This window comes from Scomber scombrus, chromosome 21, assembly GCF_963691925.1.
Source record: "Scomber scombrus chromosome 21, fScoSco1.1, whole genome shotgun sequence".
NCBI classification, from domain to species: Eukaryota; Metazoa; Chordata; class Actinopteri; order Scombriformes; family Scombridae; genus Scomber; species Scomber scombrus.
The window spans coordinates 11,911,597-11,939,402 of record NC_084990.1 but is presented as its reverse complement, the minus strand read 5'-3'; the positions used below and the strand labels follow the sequence as shown (position 1 = coordinate 11,939,402).

Below are 27,806 nucleotides of genomic sequence, written 5' to 3'. Positions count from 1 at the left end.
AGCAAAATATGATTTTTCGACAGAATAGTTGGCTGTTAATTTTCTAAACTCTAATTGCAGAGTTTTTAAAACTGTTTGGTGCCATGACATTTGTAGCTTTTGCAGTCAGCAAGATCATCCAATTAACGGATTCCTTTTTACTTCACTAAAAAAGTATACACAGAAATACAAGAGACCATTTGAATTATAATTTTTATAAACAAATTAAAACTCATTTTTCTTGGCCAATGTGAATGTCTTTAAATATTTGTCCAATATTTTTCTCCAACTGTACAATATTTGTATCATTTATTTTGTGTTTTTACTGTATCACTAACAGAGTAAAACTGACCATATGTCTGGCTGCGATGCACTCTGTTGACATCATTCTGTAACTGTTTCTTATCTTTGCAGAAACATATAATTTACAAAGAAGCTGCATGGACATTTTTAAACCACAGAGTGACTGGTAGCCCCATGTTAAACATTAAGCTCCCACCCAACAGTGAGTAAGCAAAGTCCCACTGTTATCTTTACAGTGGCCTACGTGGGGACACCCTGGGGACAGACATGACGTTAATAAAGGGACAGAAAGTGTGTTTAGACTGTGTGACAGATCAGATGGAATTCAACTGTAACTTCAAATGGTTACCAGAAAAAAAAATACTACCAAAAACAAGGTGTTAGCATAATCTAGCTTTATTCAATGTTTCCATGATATTTAAAGTCTGAAACTTTTAAAATCTTTTTGTGGCTCAAAATAGTACACATTTTAACAAAATGTTTGTGATGGTTAAAACCTTTGAATCACTGGAATGCATGACACATGATACAACGGAGTCTGAATGTACAAGTGAATGACTAACGGAGTAGGAAAATGATTGTTTTTAGCACCATAGCTATGAGAACACTATTTTTCTGTTGTGGTAGACAAGAACAATTGAGGTATTTTCTGTTTTTTTTTGTACTTCTCTTGTGCCATTGCTACAAGAATGAAGTTTGGGGTAAACTGAAATATTGTATAGTTTACGTAACGGAGAAGAGTGCAGTGTGAGGGCCTGATCCACTCATTGACTCTATGGATCTATTGAAATGTGGAGCTTTTAAACTGTACTGCTGTGACCATTACAGAGTGTGTTTATCAAAGAGGTATTCTCCCATAGGACCATGGGTCTCCGATGCAGTGATGCGGGTCAGACTGCCGATGTAGTCGCCAAGCTTCTTGATGGTGTCGTGGCTGTCGATGAGAAAGTTCTGCTCCAGATAGTCACACAGCTACAAAATAAGTAAGACAGAATTATGCTGTAAAAATGCTCAAATAATATATTGTTGATATTATTAGAATAAACATCCTACATATCCATCATAGACAGTTTGCTCTCTACATTTTGAACTTGCACCTAAAATGTATTTAAATGTGCAACCTTATCTAGCAGATAAGCAATAGGCTTAAAACCATAGCATTTATATCTATCTAACAGTGGCAGACTTACATGAGGGTCAGTGTGGCTGCCAGCTCTGCGGTGCACATCAAGGATACAAGTGTTCAAGGACTTCTGGTAGTCCAGGGAAAAGGACATGGCATCCAGACCGCCTCTCCAATCCTCTCTACTTGGTTTCTAGAGTAGAAAGTTGAACCTCAGATCAACAAAGAAATCTTTCAATTACAACAAAAATGGTTCGAAAATATGGTCCAAAACCGTACACTGAGCACTTACAGAAATAGTCTGAAGCAAAATCCGGCCTCCTCTCATGTTCTGATATTCCAGCAACTTCTCAGTCTGCTCCCTCTCCTTCATTGAACGCTCCAGGAAAAAACTGGAGAATTTTGGCAAGGCAACATCATCCCTGTCAAAATACATCCCCTAAAAGAGATGAAAGAACCACAATATTTAGAGATTACAGTGCAGACAAGTGAGCAAACAAAAGAAAATCAATACAAAACAGTACTTAAATACATTCAATAACAACTACTGCTGGTCATACACAACGACTACGTTGCTGTGGATTAGAGATTAACCAACAGTTATTGTCTTCATTGATTAACGTGTCAATTCTGTTTATGATCAATGTTTTAGTTGTCGGAAAATGGTGAAAAATGTCGATCACCATTTCCCAAAGCCAAAGATGATACACAAACGTAATCTTTTGTCCTAACAACAGTCCACAACACAGAGATATTCAGCTTATCTTCACAGGCGACTAAAGAAAATCATCATATTTAGGAAGCTAGAACAGAAAAATGCGGACATGTTTTCTTAAATGTCTCAAAAATGAGTAATCAATAAACAAAACACTCTAATGTAAATTAATGTTACTTGTTACTTAAGTCTTACCAGAGCAAGGTAGGTGTAGGATGCGTTGAGCTTCAGGTTTATGAGTTTATTGATGTCTCCTTCGCACTCCGCATGGAGGTTTTGTTTCACCACAGACTGCATTTCTGAAAGGAAAAAAACAAAATTAATGCGAATAATGAATTAGTTTAATCCAGTTCAGTCTTTGGTGGTGGTGAAGCCAACATTTAACCTCAGGTGGATCCGTGTTATGTGTCTCCCCACTTTGTCCACTCGCCCTCTGGAGTAAGTTGATACAAGTTGTGCACTTCTTAGCTGGACGGCTTTAAAACGACCCTTACTTAAGAGCTTTAGTTAAACATCAGCCAGACAGTCGTCATGTGCTGTGCAGTGTATTTGTGCTGTAATGTGTGTTGTAATTGTCTGTTTGGGTTCAGGTGGGATGTGACGATTGTAGTCAGGTGTTCAGTAAGCGAGGTCACATTAATGTTAACATTGTATTAGTTAGCGGTTAAGAAACGAAAGCTCGGTTGACGCCCTTGACATTGAATTAAGTCAACAGCTGAAAATATCAGCTCTGCCTCAAATGCCTCGACTTGATCTCGTTTGTTGACACCACTTAAAACAAGAGGCTACTAACGCCATTTTAGCAAGTCAACACTAATAGCTAACGTTAGCTGAAGTATAGTGAATGGTTAGTTTAAGTTAAGCAAAGTTAGCATCAACTAGCTAACCCAAGAGACAGACTTGTTATCTATGCATGCTAAACTTTGGTCTTTGGTCACTCACTTGGTCTGTGAAAGTAACGCTCCTCCACTTTGTCAGTGCTGCTGTGGCTGGTTTGCTTTATCTTTTTGTTTACACTCAAGTTTTCTTTTTCTAGGATAGCGAAGTCTTGACCCGCCCTCCTCTTCCTCTGATTGGCTTATCCTGATAATCTTAATTTAATATAACCAATCTTACTCCGCATGCTACACCTAACCAACCAATCAGAGTCAGAGTAGGGCAGGTCATGACTTCTTCGTCCTAGGAAAAAAAGTCCGACCCTCACGGTTAGTTAGCTCACTTGTGTGTTTCTATTCTCAGCCTCTCTTCCCCTCTGCTGCCACCCCTTGTGTTGGGGGTGCATGACATATTCCCTTCAAACCAACCTCTGCATTAAAAAAACAGGTAATTGTTTTATTACGTTTGAGTAAAAGTGACCTAAATTACTGAGCTATAATACTGTAACAGGAACATATTTTAAATACTGTAGGCCCAACCAATAAACAGTGTTTACAAAGGGCTTCATGAAGCTCAGTCAAGTGAAAACATCAAAACACATCGAGACATGACACATTTTATGTCAAACCTGTGGTGATGGGAAGCAAGTGTAACCTTTGCTACAGCGAGGAGTGATGCGGTGAATAAGAGGTTGTATTAAAATGACAGTATGTATTGATTTCATGCTGCAGCCTGTTGAGAATCTTGCAGGGTGGACCAAACAGGGAACTGAAACAATTATGATACTAAGAGTGTATTATCGTTCACCATCACTCAGCATCAATGATTTAGAGGGTAACAGACTTAGTGGTGCTTTCATAGAAATGTTTAGCAGAGTAATCGTACAGATACACACAGTATGACCCCACATACTGTCAGCCTGGGTCAGTGCAAAGACTTTTGGTAAACCTGAGAACTTGACATTTATAGTGATTTGACATTTTTTTGTTTGTTCTACTGCAACGTTAGTATATTTTTTGTCTGTGTGCAAAGGTTAAAGTTACAACAAAGTAATTACAGAAATCAGTTTTATTTATGCTGTTGTAAAATTTAAATAAAAGATATGTGAATTCATTCTAAGAATTCTTCTATGAATGTTGAATAAATATTCTTGTCCAGAAAAGAGTAGTGGTTATGCTCATTATCTAACACGGATGCTCATTACAGTTTTATTTCAGTGATATAATGTCATTTTTATAGATGGGGAAAACTATTATCATTCATGAGGTTCAACTTCCTCCTTGTGATTCTTCCATAAACAACGTTGTCTTTGATAAACCAGCACTTTTATTGATCTGTAATCTGAAACACTATAATGTCCCCATGTACTGCTAAGTGAGTGTTAGTTTATCTGTTCATACTGAGTTTGTGTTTTCTGTTCGTAGTTCCTTATAGATCTCAACCACAAGGAAGTTATAAATATCACAGCCTACTGAGACAGTGCAAAGGAACCAAAAGAAAATCTATTTTGTGAAATCAGCCCAATTTAAGGGATTCTACAGTGATTTTGAGTTAGAAATCATTAAAACAATCATTTAAAAATACTTAAAAAACTAAAAAATTTAGATTAGTCAAGGGGTTTTTGAAAGATTTTCCTTGGTTCACTGCAGATGAAAAGAAAATGTTTGTTTACACATTCTAAAGGTATAGTGACGAACATGAAACTAGCAATAACAAACATACAGCAGATATGGAGCTATTCACACTAATAAACATGTAAAACAGGAACATTTACTGCACTGATCTGTACCTTTGACATGTGTCACACAATGACCGTTAATAAGGAAGTAACAGGCGGGGCAAAGGTCTCTGTGGTTGTACAAGGCCAAAAAGGAGAAGCAGCTATTTACTTAGTCACTTGCCAATATGAGCTCAGACCAGAGGTTACAAGAGGAGGAGATGGTTAAGAATTAAAAGTCAACACCTCTGAAATAAAGTTAATTTTGGACTGCGTCAGCTTGGGCTCAAAGGCATTGTTTGCCAACCTGAAGTGCTGTTGGTTTGGTCAACACACAAGTGGCAGCACTGAAAATAGAAACCTGAAGTTCAGCTCGGACCGGCAAAACAAAGGAATTTAACAAGTTTATAGTATGTCTGCAGCTTACTAAAACATTACAATGATGAGGCATTTATCTTTCAAAATCACCTCAGACCACATGCTGCTGTGTGTCTTCCTGACTCTACTTTGGGTAAGTTTTTCTTCTCTTTCTACTTTGATAGTGATCAGATAGTGTACCTTTATTCAACAGAAGGTTAGCCTCAACAATAGGAAACTATACAGTGAAAAGACCACAGCGCAGATTCAGAGAGCGATATGGATTTAATTGTCTGAAATATCAAAATGTTCAGTGTAGAGAAAACAAACAAAAAAAGACTATTTCACAAGATAAGGATGATGGACTTTTTCAGATGGTGAAATATTAATTTATTCTTCCCCAGACGCAGTAATCTGTTCTCGCTCACTTCCTCAGAGAAACAAAAGCATGAATGAGGAAATAACTTGTACATTTTAAAACAAAAAGGGAGCTTTTCTTCCAAAATGTATTATCTTCTTTATTTTATATTCTAGTAAAGGGGATTATCTGTAGCTGTAAATTGTTTTGTATTATAGCCTGTATTAAAAGATACGTTATTTTTTACTTATAATAGAGCAAAAAATATAGCACCTACTGAACCTATTGTGCATAAATATATGTTTTCAATTAATATGTTTGCCTTTTTAAAAAATCAATGGTATGACATTTCTATCTGATTTAATCTATCTGTCCGCTCAAATGAAATTTACGGATCATGATTTGCATTTAAAGATCTCTGTTTCCTGAAGACACTTAATGTAACACATCAATGTAACATATTTGTCTCAAAAAGTTTTGTCTATCTTTTTATGTCTATAAGAGAATTGTTGTGTAAAAAGTAACTTGTGTTTTAAACATCCTGTCACGCTGCTGTTCAGAGTACAGGTACAATATGATATAAATACAAAATAAAAGCAGAAATAATATTACTTTGGGAAACTCAGAGATTACATTAGAGTTCTGTACATGGTGCAGATTCAATAGGTGAAACACCTATTAAACTTGGAATGAGGTCCATTTTGCTGTACCTTAATTATTCTGTTGATGTTCTGTTTTCAGGGTGCCACTAACTCCAACACAACATCCACACCAGGCACAATGGTGACAGCAATAAGGAAAGCAACAATACAAACAACAATGCTGACAACAACAACAGCAACAACTAAGCAACGTAAGTACGAACTGCTTTCCTTAATATTTGGTGGTTATATGTCTGACTTGTGAGCTTCTAAAATGAAACTTTTTGTCTTTTTAGCTCTCGAAAATGTGCAGAAAGTCGAGGTAGTGACCCAAAATGAGAGCAGTATAATTCTGAGGTGGAACAAGGTTAATCACATCTCAACATACTTCCTGAAGTATGTTAACAATGGCATTGACAAGGTGGAACCCATTACTGCAACTCCTGAACAGACATCAGTTACACATGAAGTCAATGATTTGAGTGCTGGGAAAAAATATGATTTTTTGCTTCTCACATCGGACAATGGAGTCAACAGCACTGGAGTCAATATTTCTGCAGCAACTGGTAGGTGATGTTTGAGTATACATTTGGAATAATTTTGCTTGTGACATGCAAATCAAAGATGAGCAGCTGTATTAACTTGTACTCATATTTTCTGGTTATGCATTCTTTCCCATTTATCAGTTAAACAAAATAAAACTTGCAGTAGCTAATATAGAGACATGGTGATACGTATGAAGGATTACTGTCTATTTATATTCTAGCACCTTTTAATGTAAAACCATTTAAATCAGTTAGAAAAAGTCAAACCAATATAACTACAGTGGAGCAAAGTTTCATTTTTAAAAATCATATTTTCTTAAAGTTCCTTCTCCATGTTCATGTACATCCTAGCTCCTCATAACGCAGAGGAGTTTAAGTCAGTTGGAAAAAATGAGACCAGTATAACTCTGCAGTGGAACAAAGTGAATGACATTCTCAACTATACACTTGTGTTCAATGGAAGTGAGATTAATGTCACTGCATCAGAGAAAGATAAAGTGACATACACTGTATCAGGACTCACAAGTGGGACTAAATATGACTTCAGTCTCTTCACTGTGTTTGAAAATGTCAGAAGCAGTGGAGTAAACATAACTGCAGTCACTGGTAAGATGTGTTTCCTCTTATAAAGCCCCACAACAAGACCAAGGACAGAGTTCTGTAACAATATGTAATTTTAAGTTTCTCATTAATAGATGGGTGTTGCTCATTTAATAATTTGACTGTGGCTTCTTATGCAATTTAATACATTTAATATTTGTTTAAAAAAATGATACAATAACAATACGCAATATTTTGTCAAGCGTAACCTGTCATTTAAAAAAATCAGATTTGGTTCAAGTTTCTTCTCCATATTCATGTACATCCTAGCTCCTCATAACGCAGAGGAGTTTAAGTCAGTTGGAAAAAATGAGACCAGTATAACTCTGCAGTGGAACAAAGTGAATGACATCCTCAACTATATACTTGAATTCAATGGAAGTGAGATAAACGTCACTGCATCAGAGAGAGATAAAGTGACATACACTGTATCAGGACTCACAAGTGGGACTAAATATGACTTCAGTCTCTTCACTGTGTTTGAAAATGTCAGAAGCAGTGGAGTAAACCTAACTGCAGTCACTGGTAAGATGTGCTTCCTCTTATAAAGCCCCACAACAAGACCAAGGACAGAGTTCTGTAACAATATGCAATTTTAAGTTTCTCATTAATAGATGGGTGTTGCTCACTTAATAGTTTGAATGAAGCTACTACTGCAATTTCATGCAATTCATTATTTGTTTTCAAAAGTTATACAATACAAAATATTTTGTCAGGTGTAAGCTGTCGTTCTTTAAAATCACATTTTGTTACCGTTTCTTCTCTATGTCTCTTTACATCCTAGCTCCTCGTAACGCAGATAACGTTAAATCAATTGGACAAAATGAGACCAGTATAACTCTGCAGTGGAACAAAGTGAATGACATCCTCAACTATACACTTGTGTTCAATGGAAGTGAGATAAACGTCACTGCATCAGGGGAAGATAATGTGACATACACTGTATCAGGACTCACAAGTGGGACTAAATATGACTTCAGTCTCTTCACTGTGTTTGAAAATGTCAGAAGCAGTGGAGTTAACATAACTGCAGTCACTGGTAAGATGTGTTTCCTCTTATAAAGCCCCACAACAAGACCAAGGACAGAGTTCACTTAGTATTTTTGACTGTGTTTTTAATAATACTGAAATCAAATGAAACATTTTTGAAAAGTTACAGAAAACACAACATCATGCTGTGTATGTCATGCTATTGTTTTAAATCAAATTTTGTTACAGTTTTCTTCTCTATGTCTCTTTACACCTTAGCTCCTCGTAATGCAGAGGAGTTTAAATCAACTGGACAAAATGAGACCAGTATAACTCTGCAGTGGAACAAAGTGAATGACATCTTCAACTATACACTTGTGTTCAATGGAAGTGAGACACATTTCACTGCACCAGAGATAGATAAAGTGACACACACTCAACCAGGACTCACAAATGGGACTAAATATGACTTCAGTCTCTTCACTGTGTTTGAAAATGTCAGAAGCAGTGGAGTAAACCTAACTGCAGTCACTGGTAAGATGTGCTTCCTCTTATAAAGCCCCACAACAAGACCAAGGACAGAGTTCTGTAACAATATGTAATTTTAAGTTTCTCATTAATAGATGGGTGTTGCTCACTTAATAGTTTGACTGAAGCTACTACTGCAATTTAATGCAATTCATTATTTGTTTTCAAAAGTTCTACAATACAAAATATTTTGTCAGGTGTAAGCTGTCGTTCTTTAAAATCACATTTTGTTACAGTTTCTTCTCTATGTCTCTTTACATTCTAGCTCCTCGTAACGCAGACGACTTTAAATCAACTGGACAAAATGAGACCAGTATAACTCTGCAGTGGAACAAACTGAATGACATCCTCAACTATACACTTGTGTTCAATGGAAGTGAGACACATTTCACTGCACCAGAGAAAGATAAAGTGACACACACTGTATCAGGACTCACAAGTGGGACTAAATATGACTTCAGTCTCTTCACTGTGTTTGAAAATGTCAGAAGCAGTGGAGTAAACCTAACTGCAGTCACTGGTAAGATGTGCTTCCTCTTATAAAGCCCCACAACAAGAACTGGGGCAGAGTTCACTTAGTATTTTTGACTGTGTTTGATAAAATACTGAAATCAAATGAAACATTTTTGAAAAGTTACAGAAAACACAACATTTTGCTGTGTATGTCATGTTATTGTTTTAAATCAAATTTTGTTACAGTTTCTTCTCTATGTCTCTTTATATCCTAGCTCCTCGTTACGCAGAGGACTTCAAGCCAATTGGACAAAATGAGAACAGTATAATTCTGCAGTGGAACAAAGTGAATGACATCTTCAACTATACACTTGTGTTCAATGGAAGTGAGATAAACGTCACTGCATCAGGGGAAGATACCGTGACATACACTGTATCAGGACTCACAAGTGGGACTGAATATGACTTCAGTCTCTTCACTGTGTTTGAAAATGTCAGAAGCAGTGGAGTAAACCTAACTGCAGTCACTGGTAAGATGTGTTTCCTCTTATAAAGCCCCACAACAAGACCAAGGACAGAGTTCACTTAGTATTTTTGACTGTGTTTGATAAAATACTGAAATTGAATGAAACATTTTTGAAAAGTTACAGAAAACACAATATTTTGCTGTGTATGTCATGTTATTGTTTTAAATCAAATTTTGTTACAGTTTCTTCTCTATGTCTCTTTACATCCTAGCTCCTCGTAACGCAGAGGACTTTAAATCAATTGGACAAAGTGAGACCAGTATAACTCTGCAGTGGAACAAAGTGGATGACATCCTCAACTATACACTTGTGTTCAATGGAAATGAGACATACGTGGAAGATAATGTGACATACACTGTATCAGGGCTCACAAGTGGGACTAAATATGACTTCAGTCTCTTCACTGTGTTTGAAAATGTCAGAAGCAGTGGAGTAAACCTAGCTGCAGTCACTGGTAAGATGTGTTTCCTCTTATATAGCCCCACAACAAGAACTGGGGCAGAGCTCTGTAACAATATCTCATCTCAAGCTTCTTATTAACAGATAGCTGCTGCTCACTGAATATTACTGTTTTTGAGAAACATCAGAATGGAATGACTCATTATTAAATTATAATATGTAAATTATTATCAAAATTATACAAAATGTTTCTCATGACATGCTGACATAAAAAAAATAAATAAAAATAACTCACACTTCTCACACTGGTCCTCACTACAATAAATGTATGTCATCTGTCCTCTTTCAGCTCCTGAACCAGTTAAGAATGTGACTGTGGTGACACAAAGTATCAGCAGTATCACGCTGAGGTGGGACAAAGTTAAAAATATTCCAACATACATCCTACAATATGGTGACATTAGTGAAAACATTGGAGGCCAGACCTACACATCTCATCAAGAGGCATCAGTTAAATATGAAGTCTCTTCACTTAATGCTGGAGAAGAATACAGTTTCACTCTCATCACTGTGTTTGAGAAAGTTAACAGCACTGAATTCTCATTTACTACTGTGACTGGTAGGTGACCTTTAATTATACATTAGGAGTCATTAGTTACACCACATTTACACTTCATATATGGTGCAATATCAGATATAAAATTAAAAATAAATTTTATTTTGAAAGTTATTCACATTGATACATGTGTGTGTGATGAATGAAGGCTTTTATCTTTCCATCAGTTCCCCCAGTGGTGCGTGACGTAACTGTGACACGCTCCGTGACCAATGTAACTCTGAAGTGGAAGAACGAGGATAAAAACTGGGGCTACTTTCTTCAAATCGATGGAAGATATTTTGAAGTCAAACCAAGTGGATCCCTTGATGATGTGTTACAGACAGTCCCATCTCTCAATCCTGGAACAGAGTATCCATACAGTGTGATCACAGAGTTCTCTGAACTCAACAGCAGTCCTTTTACTGGCTTCACAGTAACAAGTATATATCAGCCTTCTCTCTGACATACTCTGTTGTTAATTGACATGTTATTGTAAGCTTTTTAAATAATGTTTGAATTGTGTTACTAGCCTTTACAAATGGAGGCTTTTGTCTGCAATTATTTCTCCATAATTTCTGTCATTTCAGAAATAGACTGTACCACTGCAACCTGGCATGTTAGTAACTCATCCATCCAAGGAAAGGTTGAAGGCCTGTTCTCGAAGGCAACAGCTACTAATGTCTTGAGTAATGTCAATAACACAGCTCTACCTGGTGGTAGCAATGTGTTATTTAAAGACCTTGACCATGGAGCAACCTATTTGGTGTCTCTCGTGTATGAACGAGATTCCTTTGACTTTTCACAGTGTGACCACAGTTTGACAATCGGTAAGTCCAAAACAGATCCACCTCATCAGGGAAATGTTTGTCCTCCCAAAGACATAATGTGAAGTATGATTATAGCATGATAGTTCTTAATTTAAACAGTATTCACAGTATATTCACAGTTTGTTGTGTGTGTGGTTGAAACCAAATCAGCAAATCTTCATTTCACTAAAACTTCAATCATAGAATGATTGGCAGATGTTTGTTTGATAAGTGACCGAAGCAATTAATCAATTTTGAATATTGTTGTTGAATAGTTTTATCAGGATTGACTAATTTCTTAAAATAAAAATGATTACAACACAATATGTGATTGTGTTATATTGGACTGTTTCATTGTGAATGGAGTAAACGACAATTTAATGTTTGATGTGTTGCAGTGGAGTGCAGATATTGGTTTTATTTTTATCAAAACTGTGTATATGTATGAATAAATGTATGCTTGAATTTTTGTTTTTATTATTTTTGCTGAATCACATATTTACACTGTGGCCTGCTGGTACATGTTGTTTGTGACTGTAAAGGCATCTTTCCACTTGTTTTCACTCAGCTCCTGCAGATGTAAAAGCTCGATGTGAGAACGTTGCAGCTGGCTACTCTATCCTCATTGTCTTTGATAAACCGAAGGGTTTGTGGACTGAAGTGGAGGTGAATGTGACTGGGAAGACAAAAAAGTATGATAATGAGACACAGAAGATCACAATACCTGGATTCCTACCTGCAAAATCATATGAGGTGTCTATAGCTCTACTGTCTGAGAATGTGATGAGTTGTACACCGTATGTTTTCCAATGCCAGACTGATCCAAGTGGTGAGTCAAGTCAACATATTAACCTTTTCCTCCATTTCTTTATATTACAATAGTCCCTCTAGTGGAGAAAAGAAAATGTGACTGTGATGCTTGGCTGTGTTGAGTATCTTATTACTGTACTGTATGTTACAAAGCATTTCATCCAGATTTTGTTCCCTGTAGGAGTCATTGCAGGGTCAGTGATTGCTGTCCTGCTTTTTGGTGTTCTGGTCTTTCTAATGGTCTTCATTTTGCTTAAAAGACCAGATATTATCAGGTTGGTGAAAACTCAGTGACAACACTACTTCAGTTATTTTGCCAAAGTGTAGTCAATCAGACTCAAGCAAAGAATGTCTTTGCTTCTTTCCCACAGCGGAAAAAAACAATTCATTGAGGGTTCTCGACAATCTAAAAAAAGCAAGTAAGTACAATCTTAACTGTCTCTATATAATGTTACCACCACTGTCAGTTATATTTGTTCTTCAAAATGAGAGGCATGTAGAAAAGAATGAGATCATAGTAGTAGACCTAGATTAATATCAGTCTTTATCCTGAAACATTCATGTATGGATGCAACCGTCTTAAATAATGTATACAATGGTGACAATGTGCATTTTTGTTCTGTTTCATTTTTTTCAGAGCTATTTCTGTCACAAAGTTTCCAGACCACTTCTACTACTTAAGTGCAGATGAGAACAGAGGTTTCAGTGAGGAATATGAGGTGCATTAAAAAGCTAATTGTACTTTGTTCTTCCTTTTCTATTCTTTCCTATTTCTGTGCAGTATTGTAATACTGTGTCTGTACAGTTGTGGAACTGTTCAATTTGTTTTCTGTTTAACCTTTGTGTCAATCACATGCTGTGTCATCTGCCAACTTTCCTGTAGAAACTTCTTCCTGTTGGCACGGACCAGATACGAAAGGTAGCGCTCCTGCCCGAGAACAAGGCCAGAAACCGTTTCAGCAACGTTCTGCCATGTAAGCTCGTCCCCTCACTGCTGAACTATGACAGATCCATTGACTCGTTCTAGCTGCTGTGGTGAATTACAGTTAAACCATCTTCTGCTTTTTCAACCTAGATGACTGGTGTCGAGTGAAGCTAAGTACATCGAATCCCACTGGGGCCTCTGACTACATCAATGCCAGTTACATGCCAGTATGTATTACTTGATAACTGACTATCACTAAATAAAGTTCTTTATTTAACTAAAATATACCATCATACAGTAAGACTTATCAATCAATATTGACTCAAGCTGTCAAACAAACACTTGAAAGGGACTGATTTAAAAAGCTTCAACACTTAATCATCTGGAGTAAAGTTGCTGCAGCTGCACATTCATTTGAAGTCTAGCCGTGTATGTAGAGCTGACTTTATGTGACTTCATGAGCATAAAACTACGTTTGACATCCTGCTGAGCATTACAGGAAATATAAAAGCAAGAGAAGGATACAACATTAACCTTGACAATTGCTTCTTAGGGCTACAAGAACAACCGAGAGTACATTGCGACTCAGGGTCCTCTTCCTGCTACAGTCAATGATTTCTGGAGGATGATCTGGGAACAAAGAGTGAAAGGCATCGTCATGGTAACCAACTGCACCGAGGGAGGACGGGTGAGTGTCCAGGAAGATTTGGGATGGGTTTATTACCAGATTATAAAGGAAGGGTAAACTTTAGTTATTATGAATAATTTTCTCTTGTAGCTTATGTGTTGTTAAATGGTGAAAATTAACATGTTTTACTGTGCACAAAAATATTCGTATTTCAGTATTTTCAAAGGTGTTCGGTTCCACAAAGAGCTGATACAGATCTATGATTGAAATTTTGTTTTTGTATGTTTCCATTTCCTAGACTAAGTGTGAACAATACTGGCCCTCGGACAGAGAGACTTGCCTTTATGGAGAGATGCAGGTCACCAACAGATCTGAGCAGCAAGAGTTCAACTGGACTTTGAGGGAATTTACACTGAAATATGTATGTAACGACTCATTTTAAACATTTTAAAGATGTAACTAAATAGGTTGACTATTAATATATCTACAAGTGACAAAGCAAAACAAAGAGAATAAAAATTATGACTGTCTACTCAGTCTGTTTGAATTTTTGTACATTTGCTTTGTGTACATTTGCCACTATACTGGTTGAACCAACTGACCTATTTATGTAAATCTTCTTCACAGAAGAACACCTCAGAAGAGCGCACTGTGAAACATTTCCACTTTACCGCCTGGCCTGACCACGGAGTCCCACAGGGCACTGAAATCCTGATCCAGTTCAGAGAACTGTTCAGACAGCACATAAAGACAGAGGGAACTGGGGAACCCACTGTGGTTCACTGCAGGTACAGAATGAGAACTGGTTTCAACCTGACCTTCAGTAACCTGGATGAATGTCAGCAGCATACTGCAATTAAGATCACTGACTTCTTACCTTTCACTGTTGTCTCTCTGTTAGTGCTGGAGTGGGGAGGACAGGCACTATTATTGCCTTGGATGTGCTGCTTCAGCAGCTGGAGCGAGAGAAAGCAGTGGGCATCAATGCCTTTGTGCACAAGATGAGACTGAATCGACCACACATGGTGCAGACAGAGGTAAACTGATCATTTAGTTGCTTCAGGCTGAGCTGATCTTCTTTTGATATTTAATGACAGCTAGTGATAGAGTACAAACACTGTTACAGTACACTGTTACATAGGAAAGTTATGCTTAGATCTCCATGTAGTTGCTCATTTGAAAAAAGCTTTTATGCTGCTCCAGTTTCATTTAAACTAGACATATTGATTCAATACTGTAAAGTTTAAACATCTACACAGTTTACTTCAGTGTTACTGCAAACAAGGAACTATTAGCCACAATACAATGTCTGTATTAGCTCTCTCACTACAAAGAGTTCTGCTTTTCACATGACTGGCAACTTTGGTTTGTTTCTTTGCAGTCCCAGTACGTCTTCCTGCACCAATGCATCATGGACCGTCTGCAGCCACATGAGAAGCCTGAAGAAAACTTATATGAGAATGTGGACATGATATATGTCAACGCCACTGCACTCCGAGAGTTTCGTTAAACAGCTGAAAATCCCTGAACTAAAAGAGATTAGCTCTTCACTGAAACGTTTATGCACTTAATGAAAAACTAATTCTGAAGCCTTCATGCTGTTTTGTATTTTAAAATATCTGTACTGTAAAAGAAAGATTTAAGACATATATATATGGTTGATATATAGAAAGTTTATATTTTATTTAACTTAATTTTTTTCTCTCATCTGCTAAAAGTGTATTATTAATATTATTATTATCATCATCCTGTAATGGAATAACACTCCAAATGACCAAAGAATGTTTTCAAATGACTTTATTAAAATAAGAAATGTAGGTAGAAAATGGTTTTCTGTTTGTAGAAGAAATAAAATATTTTTAGTAACAAAACTATAACTGAGTGTGCTTTTACAAAGTCTGCAAAAAAAAAGGTTAACTGGCACAGACCAGCAGCTTGCTCAACCTGTGTGTTAATCCTACATTGTAAGATGGTTTTGTTTCAGAAATGTGACCTTACTGTCCGTATGATGAGGATCCTCTTTAATTGCTTCTTAAATCAAACAGCAAAGCCACTGTCCTCAAAGATCCTCCTCTGTGACGGTTTCACTGGGTGGGTCCTGCCTGCTGGAGGCAACCGAGAAGTTACAATCAATGAGTTCCTGTCTTGCTTTTAGGGCCTCAGGGTTGATCTGTATGGGCACCGAATGCTGCCTGCCTGGATGAAGAGGCTCGATTTTACCAACTACAGGCGGGGGAGGGACAGAGAACTTCTTAGAGATGTTGTGCAGGACACTGCATGCCTTGATGATGTTGGACTTTTTGTCCAAAGAGCCTTCTTGTGCAAAACCAAGTTGCATCAGGCACCTGAAACGCCTCTTCATGGAGCCCAGTGTTATCCGCATGACATCATGGATCTTGGCGTGGGCCTGATTGAAGCGGTTCTCCTTCTCATTTGCAGGTTCTGACACAGGAGTCAAGACATGCTTGCTTAGGTTGTAGCTGCTCCCTCCTTTAAGAAAGAGATGAGAGAATTAACACAGCATCAGAGAAAACCATTAAATGTTAATCCTAAAGATTGCAGTGTAATGTTTTCTCAGTTGGTGATTGAAAATGAATATGTATCGTGAAAGGCATCAACAGGCCTTCTGCAATGTGTAGCTATTCCTTAGAATTGGCAGGAATGACCAAGCAATAATGTGTTGCAAAATACACACGAAAAATACACACATCATTTCCTGGGCACAGATTTATATACTGGCTGTGAACCAGACGCTGCTGGAACCAATGAAAATGAATGGGTATTGATACAAAATTCCTGCTGTCATTTGTTATCATAATATTAATCTGAAAAGTAATTCTTGACATTGGAAACAGTAGTTTGACAAATATATTTTAATTTTAAGTCCACTTTAGAGCTACAACAATTAGAATCAATGATTCAATTAGTCGCCAACGCTTTTGATAATTAATCAATAGTTCTGAGTTATTTTAAAGAAGAAAATGTGAACATTTTCTGGGTTTTGGGACACGGGTGATTGATATTGTTATCCATTTTCTGATATTTTATAAACCAAGCAAGTAATTACTTAATCAATAAAAAATGATCAGCCCTCATCCTTTAAAAATAAAATAAAAAACAATCACAGATTGTCTTTGATTCTGTAAAGCATCTTTGAATATTGTTAAAAGCGCTCTATAAATAAAATGTATTATAATCATAATCATCATTAATTCAACCACATCTCATGTTCAATGCAAGCAGCTGGAGTTTGCTTGGTTGTCATGGTGATTCTGCGTTTCCATGTTGTCTCCAGCTCGGTTGTCATGGTGATTCTGGGGTTTCATGTTGTCTCTAGCTCAGTTGTCATGGTGATTCTGGGGTTCCATGTTGTCTCCAGCTCAGTTGTCATGGTGATCTGGGCTGGAGTCGTGGAGATGCCATGACACCTGAGCAAACTCTATTACGCGCAAAAAGACTGAGATAAGGGTGGAGGCTATCGGAAAATGGAGGATTATTATTTTAATTCTTTATGCATGTAATCACTCGGGTCTCTCACATTCCTCCATTACATTAACTTACCAATAACCCAGTACTGTCCATGCAATTCATCCTCCATCTCTCTTCCTTTGAACGATGATTCCCATAAATCCTGCTCGAATGTGCTGCCCACACAACACTTTTCAACACTCAGTATGTTGCCGTCCGAGTCACAGATGAATTGGCTCACGACCGATGTGTACCCCAAGGTGTTGACAAAAGACCTGAAAGTGTCCTTCTCATACGGAGAGGCTCTGATCTTGAAGTGAGCTGCAGCCAGGACGCCCAGTGCGTCTGTGATACCGCAGAGTTTCTCTATCTTTAGGGCGACATTAGTTCTGGCGGCCCGGGTTAACGGGAACGAGATAAACTGATCGGCCATGCCCGCGATGACCCCGGAGACTGTGCAGATGATCGACAGGCAATCATTCTGGCTCAGCCTGAGTCTCTGCTGGATAGCAGCGGACGATACTCCGTGTGCGTAATAGTTGAGCGTCACCATGACCATCGCGTCCACAGGCAGCGTTGGCTTCTTTAGAGCGACTTTCTTCATACGGATGCGGGTGCTGTCCGTGATGAAGGCGATGCAGGGTCTGGTGAGGTGGAACATCTGGAACAAAGCTTCATCATCGAAGTCGTCGAAACAGCTGGGAGACTCGGGGTCCACCTCTCCGCCGTACGCGAGCAGCTCCTCCTGGACCGCGAGCCACACCGGCAGAGCGAAGGCCATCTGTTTCCTACTGCAGTGTTTAAACAGACATGTGACTCTGACTGAAGGTCCAGCAAAACGTCTCTTATTGAATGCGTTTCTTATTGAATGTGCTGGATGTAAACAGTAGCAAGTAGCATGGATGCACTGTCTTCTTCTGCACTGTAATATTGCGTAAAGCTGCGCCTCATCGCCCCCCAGTGGACAGGAAAGTGAATCATCTTCTTTGAGTTTTTTTGGCCGATTGCAAAATAGACATGTCTATGGATTGCAATTATTATTAAAAGACTGAGATAAGGGTGGAGGCTATCGGAAAATGGAGGATTATTATTTTAATTCTTTATGCATGTAATCACTCGGGTCTCTCACATTCCTCCATTACATTAACTTACCAATAACCCAGTACTGTCCATGCAATTCATCCTCCATCTCTCTTCCTTTGAACGATGATTCCCATAAATCCTGCTCGAATGTGCTGCCCACACAACACTTTTCAACACTCAGTATGTTGCCGTCCGAGTCACAGATGAATTGGCTCACGACCGATGTGTACCCCAAGGTGTTGACAAAAGACCTGAAAGTGTCCTTCTCATACGGAGAGGCTCTGATCTTGAAGTGAGCTGCAGCCAGGACGCCCAGTGCGTCTGTGATACCGCAGAGTTTCTCTATCTTTAGGGCGACATTAGTTCTGGCGGCCCGGGTTAACGGGAACGAGATATAAACTTTCTATATATCAACCATATATATATATGTCTTAAATCTTTCTTTTCTGCAATTATTATTGCAATACCAGCTTTAAGGTGCACACCGACACCTACTGTATCGGAGCATTTTACAATCCGTTATAAAAAAAACTAAAACATAGTGTTTATTAAGAATTTTATAACCCCTCTGTGAATTTCCCTCATCTTCTCTCCATTTATTCCCAAGATTCCCTCTATCTTCCACTCTTGTCCCCCCTCTCTCAACCTCTTTTGTAATCTTACCCTCTCCTCATTATATTTGCAACAGTACATATACATGTTCATGCTTCAGATTTAGTGATTTCTTTGCCACCCTGTCTGCAAATTCATTACCTTTAAATCCCACATGTGATGGTACCCAGCAGAATTCTACCACTATTCCGAAACCTCTCAATTCTTAATAAGCATTGAAAAATGTCCAACATGAGAAACTTCCCTGATTGACTTAAAATCACATGGAATTTAACAAGTTTATAGTATGTCTGCAGCTTACTAAAACATTACAATGATGAGGCATTTATCTTTCAAAATCACCTCAGACCACTTGCTGCTGTGAGTAAACTTAAAAGAACTGTTGCCAAATCTCTACATACCACCACCCTGTCTGGTCTCACTTCTTCAACCCACTGAAGACCAACAATAACTGCCATCATCTCTGCTGTATAGACAGATAAATTATCTGTAATTCTGTTTCCTAAATTGATTAGTAATTTTGGGATTTAGCTATCTGTTCCTGCATGGTCATTTTGATCTTTTGAGCCATCTGCAAAAATATGCAAATAATTACAGAAAACTTGTCTCTTCTGAGCTCAGGTGGAAATGTATCCTTCTTCTATCAGCACTGCATTACATGGAGTAGATCCCATTGCACCTATACGAAGTCTTAAGGCTTTATTTTGCATTCTGTTGATTTTATTGATGTAAGAATTGGCTGCTGCCTCATAAACAAAACACTCATAATCAATTGCTGATCTCATCAATGCCCTGTAAATATCTATTAATGCTTGCTTATCTGCTCCCCAGTTATACCCAAATATAACTCTCATTAGATTAATTACTTTTTTACATTTAGTTTTTTAGTTTTTCAACACAACTTTTTAATGTACATCTTTCATCAAGCCAGATTCCCAAATATTTGAATTCATTTACTTTTTCCATTGGTTGGTCATATAAATAAAGTCTCTGATCATTCACTAAGCTCCACTAAATAGCTTCCCTAATCTTACTCAGCACAGTTCTGTCATCTCTCCCCCTGATCCATATGGCTCCGATGTCCGCATACAGTGATGAACATATCCTTCCGTCTAGATTTATAAATATGTCATTGATCATAATATTAAATAACACTGGACTACTGGCACTTTCTTGAGGGATTCCATCAAATTCATCAGACAGCTCTGACCCCCCTTTAACTGTAAAAATTGAAAGAAATTCTAGCACCCAGTTGAATAGTCTTCCACCAATGCCCATTCTATTCATTTGAATTAACAGTCCCTACAGCCACATAGAGTCATAAGCCTTTTCACTATCAAATAAAATAATTCCCATGATCTCTTTCATTTTAAGTGACTCCTCAATTTCATTGCTAACAACAGCATCCATGGTAGATCTTCCTTTCCTGAACCCATTCTGATATGATGCTAATAGTCCTCTCTGTTCCACAATATAAATAAGTATGTTGACTAAAACCTTGAGGTGATGGGTTTGTAGTTTCCTGAATTATTTGTGTTTTTCCCAAGTTTACTAAAAGGTCAAATTAAGAAGAAGAAGAAGCTTTATTGTCATTGCACAGCAAGATACAGTGACATTTCGTTTGGCAGCAATCCTGGTAGCAGCTACAATCAGTATGAATATAAATATAAATAAATATGTATTAAAATAAATAACAACGTATCTAAAAATATGTATAACAAGGGATCATTCTGGATCTTTGTGGCCCGTTGGAGGAGACGGCTCCAGTAGATCTCATCTAGGCGTGGGAGTGGGGAGCCAACGATCCACTGAGCTGTCTTGATGACTCGATTCGGCTGTTTCCTTTCTGCTGCAGTGCAGCTGGGGTACCACACGTGCATCCAAAGGTAAGGACACTCTCTATTGCACAGCGGTAGAAGTTCCTCAGCAGGGGTGGAGGGAGTTTGCGTTCTCAGGAAGAAGAGACGTTGCTTGGTTTTTTTGATGATGTGGGTGGTGTTCACAGTCCAGCCCAAGTCCTTCGAGATGTACAGGCCGAGGAACTTGAAGTCCATGACACACTTAATGCTCAGGCCTGAGTGCAGTGTTTTTTCCTTATCAAGTTTTCTTGATTCAAGTTTTTCCTTAACACCCATAAAGCTTCATTACGTTCTTTAACTGCTTTTGTACATTCCTCATTCCACCACGGCACAACTTTCCTCTTCCCACTTATTTTACTTGTAGGTATGCTCTTCAGTGCAGCATTTACTATTTAATTAGTTACTACAGAAGTACATTCTTCAATATTGTCATACATTGAAATTGTGTTTATTTTCTCTATGCAGTAATCTTGAATTTCCCCCATTCTGCCTTTTCAATACACAATTTCTTCAACATATATCTTTCTTGGGTTGGCACACTGACATTTAAAGAGCACAAAATTGGAAAATGATCACTTCCTTTGCTAGAACTAACATTTACATTCCATTCACATGAGCATGCTATATTTCTAGAAACTAAAGTCAGATCTAGACTTAATAAAGTATTTCTTTATCTAACCTTGTCCCTTTGCCATCATTAATGCAGACTAGTGATCTTTCTTAGGTAGTGATCACACAGGTAATGTCAACCACATTACCTGTGTGATTACTACCTCATAGGCTATTATGTGTGTTAAAATCCCCACACCAGATTTCTGTTATCATGTTTAAATAAATTAAACATTTCAACACTCAACTTCTTGCATGGCACTTCAGTAATCACACATAAATGTAAACCACCACCTTTGTCTACTCTGTCATACCGAGCTGATATATATCCTGGTATAATGGAATAAAGAGGGCGTAACCAGGTTTCTTGTGTACACAAAATATCTGGTCGTGGTTCGAAGTCTGGTATATATCTTTTAAATTCTTGGCCATTAGAAATGAGGCTTCTAGCATTCCATTGTAATATATGGAACACCATAAAAATGATGTTAATATTTGCCCTGAGAACATCCATCAGTGTTAACTTTCAACAGTTCATGTATATCTTCTGCTCTCAAACCTTTAGTATCCAAAAATGATTCTGTTGCATTCACCACTGTCTTAATTCAATCACTTATTCTCTCTTGTTTGATACCCATATTAATCTTGTCTGACTGACCACAAGTAAATCCTCACTTACTTTGCATTTATGTGAGCATTGAATCTGCTGTTCTATTGGACTACACATCCCCCAAACGCAGCACTATGTTCTCCTCCACAATAACACCATTTCAATTTAGCGTCCTTTGCACATTTACTATAATCATGATCACCTCTGCACTTTGCATATCTTTGTTTGCCATTGCACTGCTGGGCTACATGTCCCATTCTTTGACATTCTATAACATCTGAAAAGGGTTTACTCTGTAATAAATCCACCCCATTTTGATTTCTTGAGGAAGTGTTTTTTCAAATTGCACCAACATTAATATACTGTTCTTCTTTACACCACCTTTGTTTGTGCCAAGTCTCTTGACATTTAGGACTTTCCCTCCTCTGATTTATTTCTTAACTTCCTCCTCAATCATTTCAAGTGGACATTATAAATGACACCTCCCAGTTTAGGGAGTGTGCCAGGTATGTGTGCTTTAATGCACCGTCAAGTGTATCTAACTTGAGGACTTTGTCTTGCTGCTGTTTACTTGTGGCTGAAATTAGGACTCTTTGATTATTGAGGAATCTGGCAAATCTGATCTTTCTGATTTCTCTTTCAATTGCTTCAGTCACTCGCACTGGATGAAGATGTCCCGTTCTTTTCCCAAACATTATTATGACTTTCCATCCCCTTTCCATCACTCGCTGCGCTGTCTTTATTAGCTCTTACTTTCTTTAAATTTCCCTCCTCTTCTCGACTACTTAGATCAGACCATTCTGCACTTCTCCTCTCGCTCCTTTTCCTTCTTCTATTACTCACAGTATTTGCATCCATATCATCATCATCCCAACCCTGTGAATGTTCACCCATTCTACATTCACAATATGGTTGATTGCAATCCGATAATGATTTCCTGGTTTCTCTCAAGTTCCACTGCTCCTGGAATGTCAATAAGGACTAACGAGGGACTAAAAACCTGGATACAGATATATTATAATTCCGATTGACAGGTGTAATTACATCAGTATGATTGTGTGTTTCCTGACAATTATTCCATTTTTATTGTTTCACCTCCAGCATATTGTTAAGTCTGCATCTCATCATCCTGCTCACAGTATACCAGCGTTCCCTTTTCGTTAACAGAATATGTCGACTTTCAGCTATACAGGACTTTCTGAAAGGCTCTAATGTGATATTTCCATTCCTTTGTTTTCCTGTTTTATCGTTTTTCATCACAGAGAACTTCAGGAAACTATAGAATAATAATGATAATGGAAATATATATAGAAATCAACATTAATCTCGGGTCCTGACTTGTAAATCGTTGCTGCAGCTCCAATTGTGATTTGGACAAATAGGATCAATGTATGTTATGCTACAGTGTTTTCGAATGAAGCTTTAATATATTGAGTCGTAATCTAATAATTTCAGAGAACAGCACTTTCATCCAACATTAGACACAACACTGCTCCAGTAGCTGTGATTTGATCTTGATATTATGTTACTCCACATTCAACAAATCATTTTGTAATGATGCCGACATACAAAGCATCAGGAAATGTGCATTTATTCTGCATACATTGTTCCTGGATAAATAAATAAAGTTTGTTCCTTCAGCAGTGACCTCACATGCCAAAACAAATCCTCCACACCTTCCCTTCTACCCTGCATCCAATCTCAGGAGTTGTGTATTTGTTACGGCTTGGGTGACAAGTAAAACATTTTGTTGACTTCACTAATGGAGACGTCCTTCAGTCTGGGTGTCCCCCCTTTCCGGCAGCCTTCTGTCCTCTGGTTCTGAGCGTACACATCTGCAACAGAAACCAGACATTTAATGGTGTTAAAGTAAGACAGCTTTGAAGGTTCCCTGTTACTGACAAACAAATACGTTTTTTCTTTAAGACATAAATTAAATATGAGATTAACTGTATTGTGTATATTTTAGTCTACATACACTAATACACTATATTGAATGATGACACCTCCTCTCTGTATTTCCATTTACAACTTCAAGGTAGGTTGTGGTGGAAAACACAACATAATGCCTTATAAGTAAGAACTATCTTAACACCTTATATGAAAGCTTTGCTTCACAGATATGTGTGTCTGGACTTTGTTTACTATATATGGTGATGATGATTCCCAGTCTTCTTCCTTTGTCTGAAAATTTGGGCTCAGAATTGTGTAAGGTGAGAGATGTCAAAACAGCAAACTGCTGTATAAAACTAAGCCAAACAGAGAGGCTGCTGCTCTCAGCCTGAAGAACATTATGTTACAGGTTGAAGATAGAAATGAGCATTACATGGATGCTTTATTATCTTAGTATTTAATTTTACTTCATTTTATGTATTGTACTTATTCTATTTTTTAAGCTACTTTTACTATGTTAAAATGATTGCTATTTTTATTCTCCATTTTATATCACATTAACATTTATATTACATTGTTCTATGCTCCTTTTAGGCCATTTAATGTGAAGCACTTGGTGTATGTCATTTATTTTATTGTAAAGCACTTTGAGCTGCATTTCATTTCTTGTATGGAAAGGTGCTTTATAAATAAAGTTCTCATTATTAGCATTCACAGCATCAGTGGTAGTAACAATAGTACTCCTATGGATATAAAGCTACACACACAGAATTGAATCAGTACATCACCTGTGATGTTGTCTACAGAGTCGAGAGGAGCCTTGTTGTTCATGTTTACTCCAAACAGCATCACTGTAACAATTGTTATTGCCACCAGCAAATAGACTGGCACAGTAAGAGCCCAATATCTACACCAGGAAGAATGTCTCAGTTAAGTTAGATCAGGAAATTTATTGATCTGTAATCTGAAACTCTGTAATGTCCTAAACGTTAGTTTATGTTTTCTGTTCATAGTTCTTTATAGATCTCCACCACAAGGAAGTTATATCATCAAAATACTTAAAGAACAAATAATTGTAGATTAATCAAGGGGTTTTTCAAATATTTTCCTGGGTTCATTGCAGATTGATAGAAAATGTTTGTTTACACATTATAAAGGTACAGTGACGAACATGAAACTAGCAATGACAGACATACAGCAGATATGGAGCTATTCACACTAATAAACATATAAAACAGATGCACTGATCTGTACCTCTGACATGTGGCACACAATGAGGCGGGGCAAAGGTCTCTGTGGTTGTACAAGGCTAAAACTGGATCAGCTATTTACTTAGTCACTTGCCAATATGAGCTCAGACCAGAGGTTACAAGAGGAGGAGATGGTTAAGAATTAAAAGTCAACACCTCTGAAATAAAGTTAATTTTGGACTGCGTCAGCTTGGGCTCAAAAGCATTGTTTGCCAACCTGAATCAAAACAAAGGAATTTAATAAGTTTATAGTATGTCTGCAGCTTACTAAAACATTACAATGATGAGGCATTTATCTTTCAAAATCACCTCAGACCACTTGCTACTGTGTGTCTTCCTGAGTCTACTTTGGGTAAGTTTTTTTTTTCACTTTCTATTTTGATAGTGATCAGATAGTGAACCTTTATTCAACAGAAGGTTAGCCTCAACAATAGGAAACTATAAAAACCACAGAGCAGATTCAGTGAACGATATGTATGAATTCCACTGTGGAATTTAATTGTCTGAAATATCAAAATGTGTATTGTAGAGAAAAGATAGGAAGATATTGACTATAATAGAGCAGAAAATATAGCACCTACTGAACCTATTGTGCACAAATATATGTATCAAATTAATATGTTTGGCTATTATTTAAAAAAAGAAATGGTGTGTTGTGATTTAATCTTTCTGCCCGCTCCTTCACAGCATATATTAGGTGCTGTACTTGTTATAGATTTAGAGGTAGAAGTACAATATGCTGAAATGAAATGTCCAGACCATAATTTGCATTTAAAGATCTCTGTTTCCTCAAGACACTTACACATTAATGTCTTTTTATGCCTGAAAGACAATTGTTGAGTAAAAAGTAACTTGTGTTTTGAACATCCTGTCACGCTGCTGTTCAGAGGACAGGTACAATATGATATAAATACTAAATAAAAGCAGAAATAATATTACTTTGGGACAAACAGAGATTACATTAGAGTTCTGTCAATGATGCAGATTCAATAAGTGAAACACTTTATGAAATTAAACTTCCTATTTTTTGGTTTGAGGTCCATCTTGCTGTAACTTAATTATTCTGTTGCTGTTCTGTTTTAAGGGTGCCACTAACTCCACAGCAACAAAACTACGTAAGTATGAGCTGCTGTCCTTAATATTTGGTGGTGATATGTCTGACTTGCAAGCTTCTAAAATTAAACTCTTAGTCTTTTTAGCTCCTGAAAATGTGCAAAATGTGGAGGTAGTGACCCAAACTGAGAGCAGTATAACTCTGAGGTGGAACAAGGTTAATGACATCTCAACATACTTCCTGAAGTATGTTAACAATGACATTGACAAGGTGGAACCCATTACTGCAACTCCTGAACAGACATCAGTTACACATGAAGTCACTGATTTGAGTGCTGGGAAAAAATATGATTTTTTGCTCCTCACGACACACAATGGAGTCAACAGCACTGGATTACCTTTTTCTGCAGCCACTGGTACTGTAGGTGATGTTTGAGTATACATTTGGAATAATTTTGCCTGTGACATGCAAATCAAAGATAAGCAGCTGTATTAACTTGTACTTCTATATTCTGGTTATGCATTCTCTCCCATTTATCAGTTAAACAAAATAAAACGTGCAGTAGCTTATATAGAGACATGGTGATATGTATGAACGATTACTGTCTATTTATATTTTAGCATCTCTTAATGCAAAAAAGTTTAAATTAATTAGACAAAGTGAGACCAATATAACTCTGCAGTGGAGCAAAGTGTCGTTTCTAAACATCAGATTTTGTTAAAGTAACTTCTCCATGTTCATGTACATCCTAGCTCCTCGTAACGCAGAGGACTTTAAGCTAATTGAACAAAATGAGACCAGTATAACTCTGCAGTGGAACAAAGTGAATGACATCCTCAACTATACACTTGTGTTCAATGGAAGTGAGACACATTTCACTGCACCAGAGGGAGATACTCTGACACACACTCAACCAGGACTCACAAATGGGACTAAATATGACTTCAGTCTCTTCACTGTGTTTGAAAATGTCAGAAGCAGTGGAGTAAACCTAGCTGCAGTCACTGGTAGGATGTGTTTCCTCTTATAAAGCCCCACAACAAGACCAAGGACAGAGTTCACTTAGTATTTTTGACTCTGTTTGATAAATACAGAAATCAATTGAAACATTCTTTAAAAAGTTAAAGAAAACACAACATTTTGCTGAGTATGTCATGTTATTGTTTTAAATCAAATTTTGTTTCAGTTTCTTCTCTATGTCTCTTTACATCCTAGCTCCTCGTAACGCAGATGAGTTTAAATCAATTGGACAAAATGAGACCAGTATAACTCTGCAGTGGAACAAAGTGAATGACATCCTCAACTATACACTTGTGTTCAATGGACATGAGATAAATGTCACTGCATCAGTGGAAGATAAAGTGACATACACTGTATCAGGACTCACAAGTGGGACTAAATATGACTTCAGTCTCTTCACTGTGTTTGAAAATGTCAGAAGCAGTGGAGTAAACATAACTGCAGTCACTGGTAAGATGTGTTTCCTCTTATAAAGCCCCACAACAAGACCA

The 27,806-nt window shown here is 37.4% G+C and overlaps 4 protein-coding genes across 5 annotated transcripts in view; 2 read left to right on the top strand and 2 right to left on the bottom strand.

Moving 5' to 3' along the window:
• Window positions 1-905: 905 nt before the first annotated feature.
• Window positions 906-3,124, bottom strand: zgc:56095 (Ferritin, lower subunit-like). 2 transcript variants are annotated; one of them, XM_062442552.1, is made up of 5 exons: window positions 3,063-3,124; window positions 2,316-2,419; window positions 1,698-1,844; window positions 1,473-1,598; window positions 906-1,254 (listed from the first exon to the last, which is right to left on the bottom strand). In XM_062442552.1, the coding sequence occupies exons 2-5, from the start codon at window positions 2,415-2,417 to the stop codon at window positions 1,105-1,107; spliced, it is 525 nt and encodes a 174-aa protein (XP_062298536.1). In that variant the 5' UTR covers window positions 2,418-2,419; window positions 3,063-3,124; the 3' UTR covers window positions 906-1,104. The 2 variants fall into 2 exon arrangements, with proteins under 2 accessions (XP_062298536.1, XP_062298537.1); XM_062442553.1 differs by lacking the exon at window positions 3,063-3,124 and adding an exon at window positions 2,506-2,703.
• A 1,784-nt stretch (window positions 3,125-4,908) lies between these two features.
• LOC134002991 (receptor-type tyrosine-protein phosphatase H-like) overlaps window positions 4,909-27,806 on the top strand; it is a 49,780-nt gene continuing 26,882 nt past the window's right edge. Inside the window, exons 1-12 of the mRNA XM_062442069.1 lie at window positions 4,909-5,224; window positions 6,170-6,281; window positions 6,366-6,635; window positions 7,999-8,253; window positions 8,463-8,717; window positions 8,977-9,231; window positions 9,440-9,694; window positions 9,903-10,145; window positions 10,440-10,709; window positions 10,874-11,128; window positions 27,048-27,302; window positions 27,511-27,765. Of these exons, the coding sequence (XP_062298053.1) occupies window positions 5,153-5,224; window positions 6,170-6,281; window positions 6,366-6,635; window positions 7,999-8,253; window positions 8,463-8,717; window positions 8,977-9,231; window positions 9,440-9,694; window positions 9,903-10,145; window positions 10,440-10,709; window positions 10,874-11,128; window positions 27,048-27,302; window positions 27,511-27,765 (2,752 nt within the window). The 5' untranslated portion in view covers window positions 4,909-5,152. The remainder of the gene's footprint in view (window positions 5,225-6,169; window positions 6,282-6,365; window positions 6,636-7,998; window positions 8,254-8,462; window positions 8,718-8,976; window positions 9,232-9,439; window positions 9,695-9,902; window positions 10,146-10,439; window positions 10,710-10,873; window positions 11,129-27,047; window positions 27,303-27,510; window positions 27,766-27,806) is intronic.
• On the top strand, window positions 11,212-15,685 carry LOC134002992 (receptor-type tyrosine-protein phosphatase H-like). The gene is made up of 12 exons (XM_062442070.1): window positions 11,212-11,515; window positions 12,063-12,323; window positions 12,486-12,579; window positions 12,676-12,723; window positions 12,942-13,023; window positions 13,188-13,278; window positions 13,380-13,456; window positions 13,783-13,917; window positions 14,156-14,278; window positions 14,485-14,645; window positions 14,759-14,894; window positions 15,239-15,685. The coding sequence occupies exons 1-12, from the start codon at window positions 11,227-11,229 to the stop codon at window positions 15,365-15,367; spliced, it is 1,626 nt and encodes a 541-aa protein (XP_062298054.1). The 5' UTR covers window positions 11,212-11,226; the 3' UTR covers window positions 15,368-15,685.
• Window positions 15,836-18,217, bottom strand: LOC134002993 (putative nuclease HARBI1). Its single transcript, XM_062442071.1, has 2 exons — window positions 17,419-18,217; window positions 15,836-16,347 (listed from the first exon to the last, which is right to left on the bottom strand). The coding sequence occupies exons 1-2, from the start codon at window positions 18,104-18,106 to the stop codon at window positions 15,917-15,919; spliced, it is 1,119 nt and encodes a 372-aa protein (XP_062298055.1). The 5' UTR covers window positions 18,107-18,217; the 3' UTR covers window positions 15,836-15,916.

Excerpts from the sequence above, each read along its gene's own strand:
- zgc:56095 (XM_062442552.1), bottom strand. The coding sequence starts at position 2,417 with ATGCAGTCTGTGGTGAAACAAAACCTCCATGCGGAGTGCGAAGGAGAC. Across the intron at positions 1,845-2,315 it reads CCTACACCTACCTTGCTCTG|GGGATGTATTTTGACAGGGA; the intron begins GTAAGACTTAAG and ends CATCTCTTTTAG. Across the intron at positions 1,255-1,472 it reads GCAGCCACACTGACCCTCAT|CTGTGTGACTATCTGGAGCA; the intron begins GTAAGTCTGCCA and ends CTTATTTTGTAG.
- LOC134002992 (XM_062442070.1), top strand. The coding sequence starts at position 11,227 with ATGGAGGCTTTTGTCTGCAATTATTTCTCCATAATTTCTGTCATTTCA. Across the intron at positions 13,457-13,782 it reads TCAATGCCAGTTACATGCCA|GGCTACAAGAACAACCGAGA; the intron begins GTATGTATTACT and ends ATTGCTTCTTAG. Across the intron at positions 13,918-14,155 it reads ACTGCACCGAGGGAGGACGG|ACTAAGTGTGAACAATACTG; the intron begins GTGAGTGTCCAG and ends TCCATTTCCTAG.
- LOC134002993 (XM_062442071.1), bottom strand. The coding sequence starts at position 18,106 with ATGGCCTTCGCTCTGCCGGTGTGGCTCGCGGTCCAGGAGGAGCTGCTC. Across the intron at positions 16,348-17,418 it reads TGGACAGTACTGGGTTATTG|GAGGGAGCAGCTACAACCTA; the intron begins GTAAGTTAATGT and ends TCTTTCTTAAAG.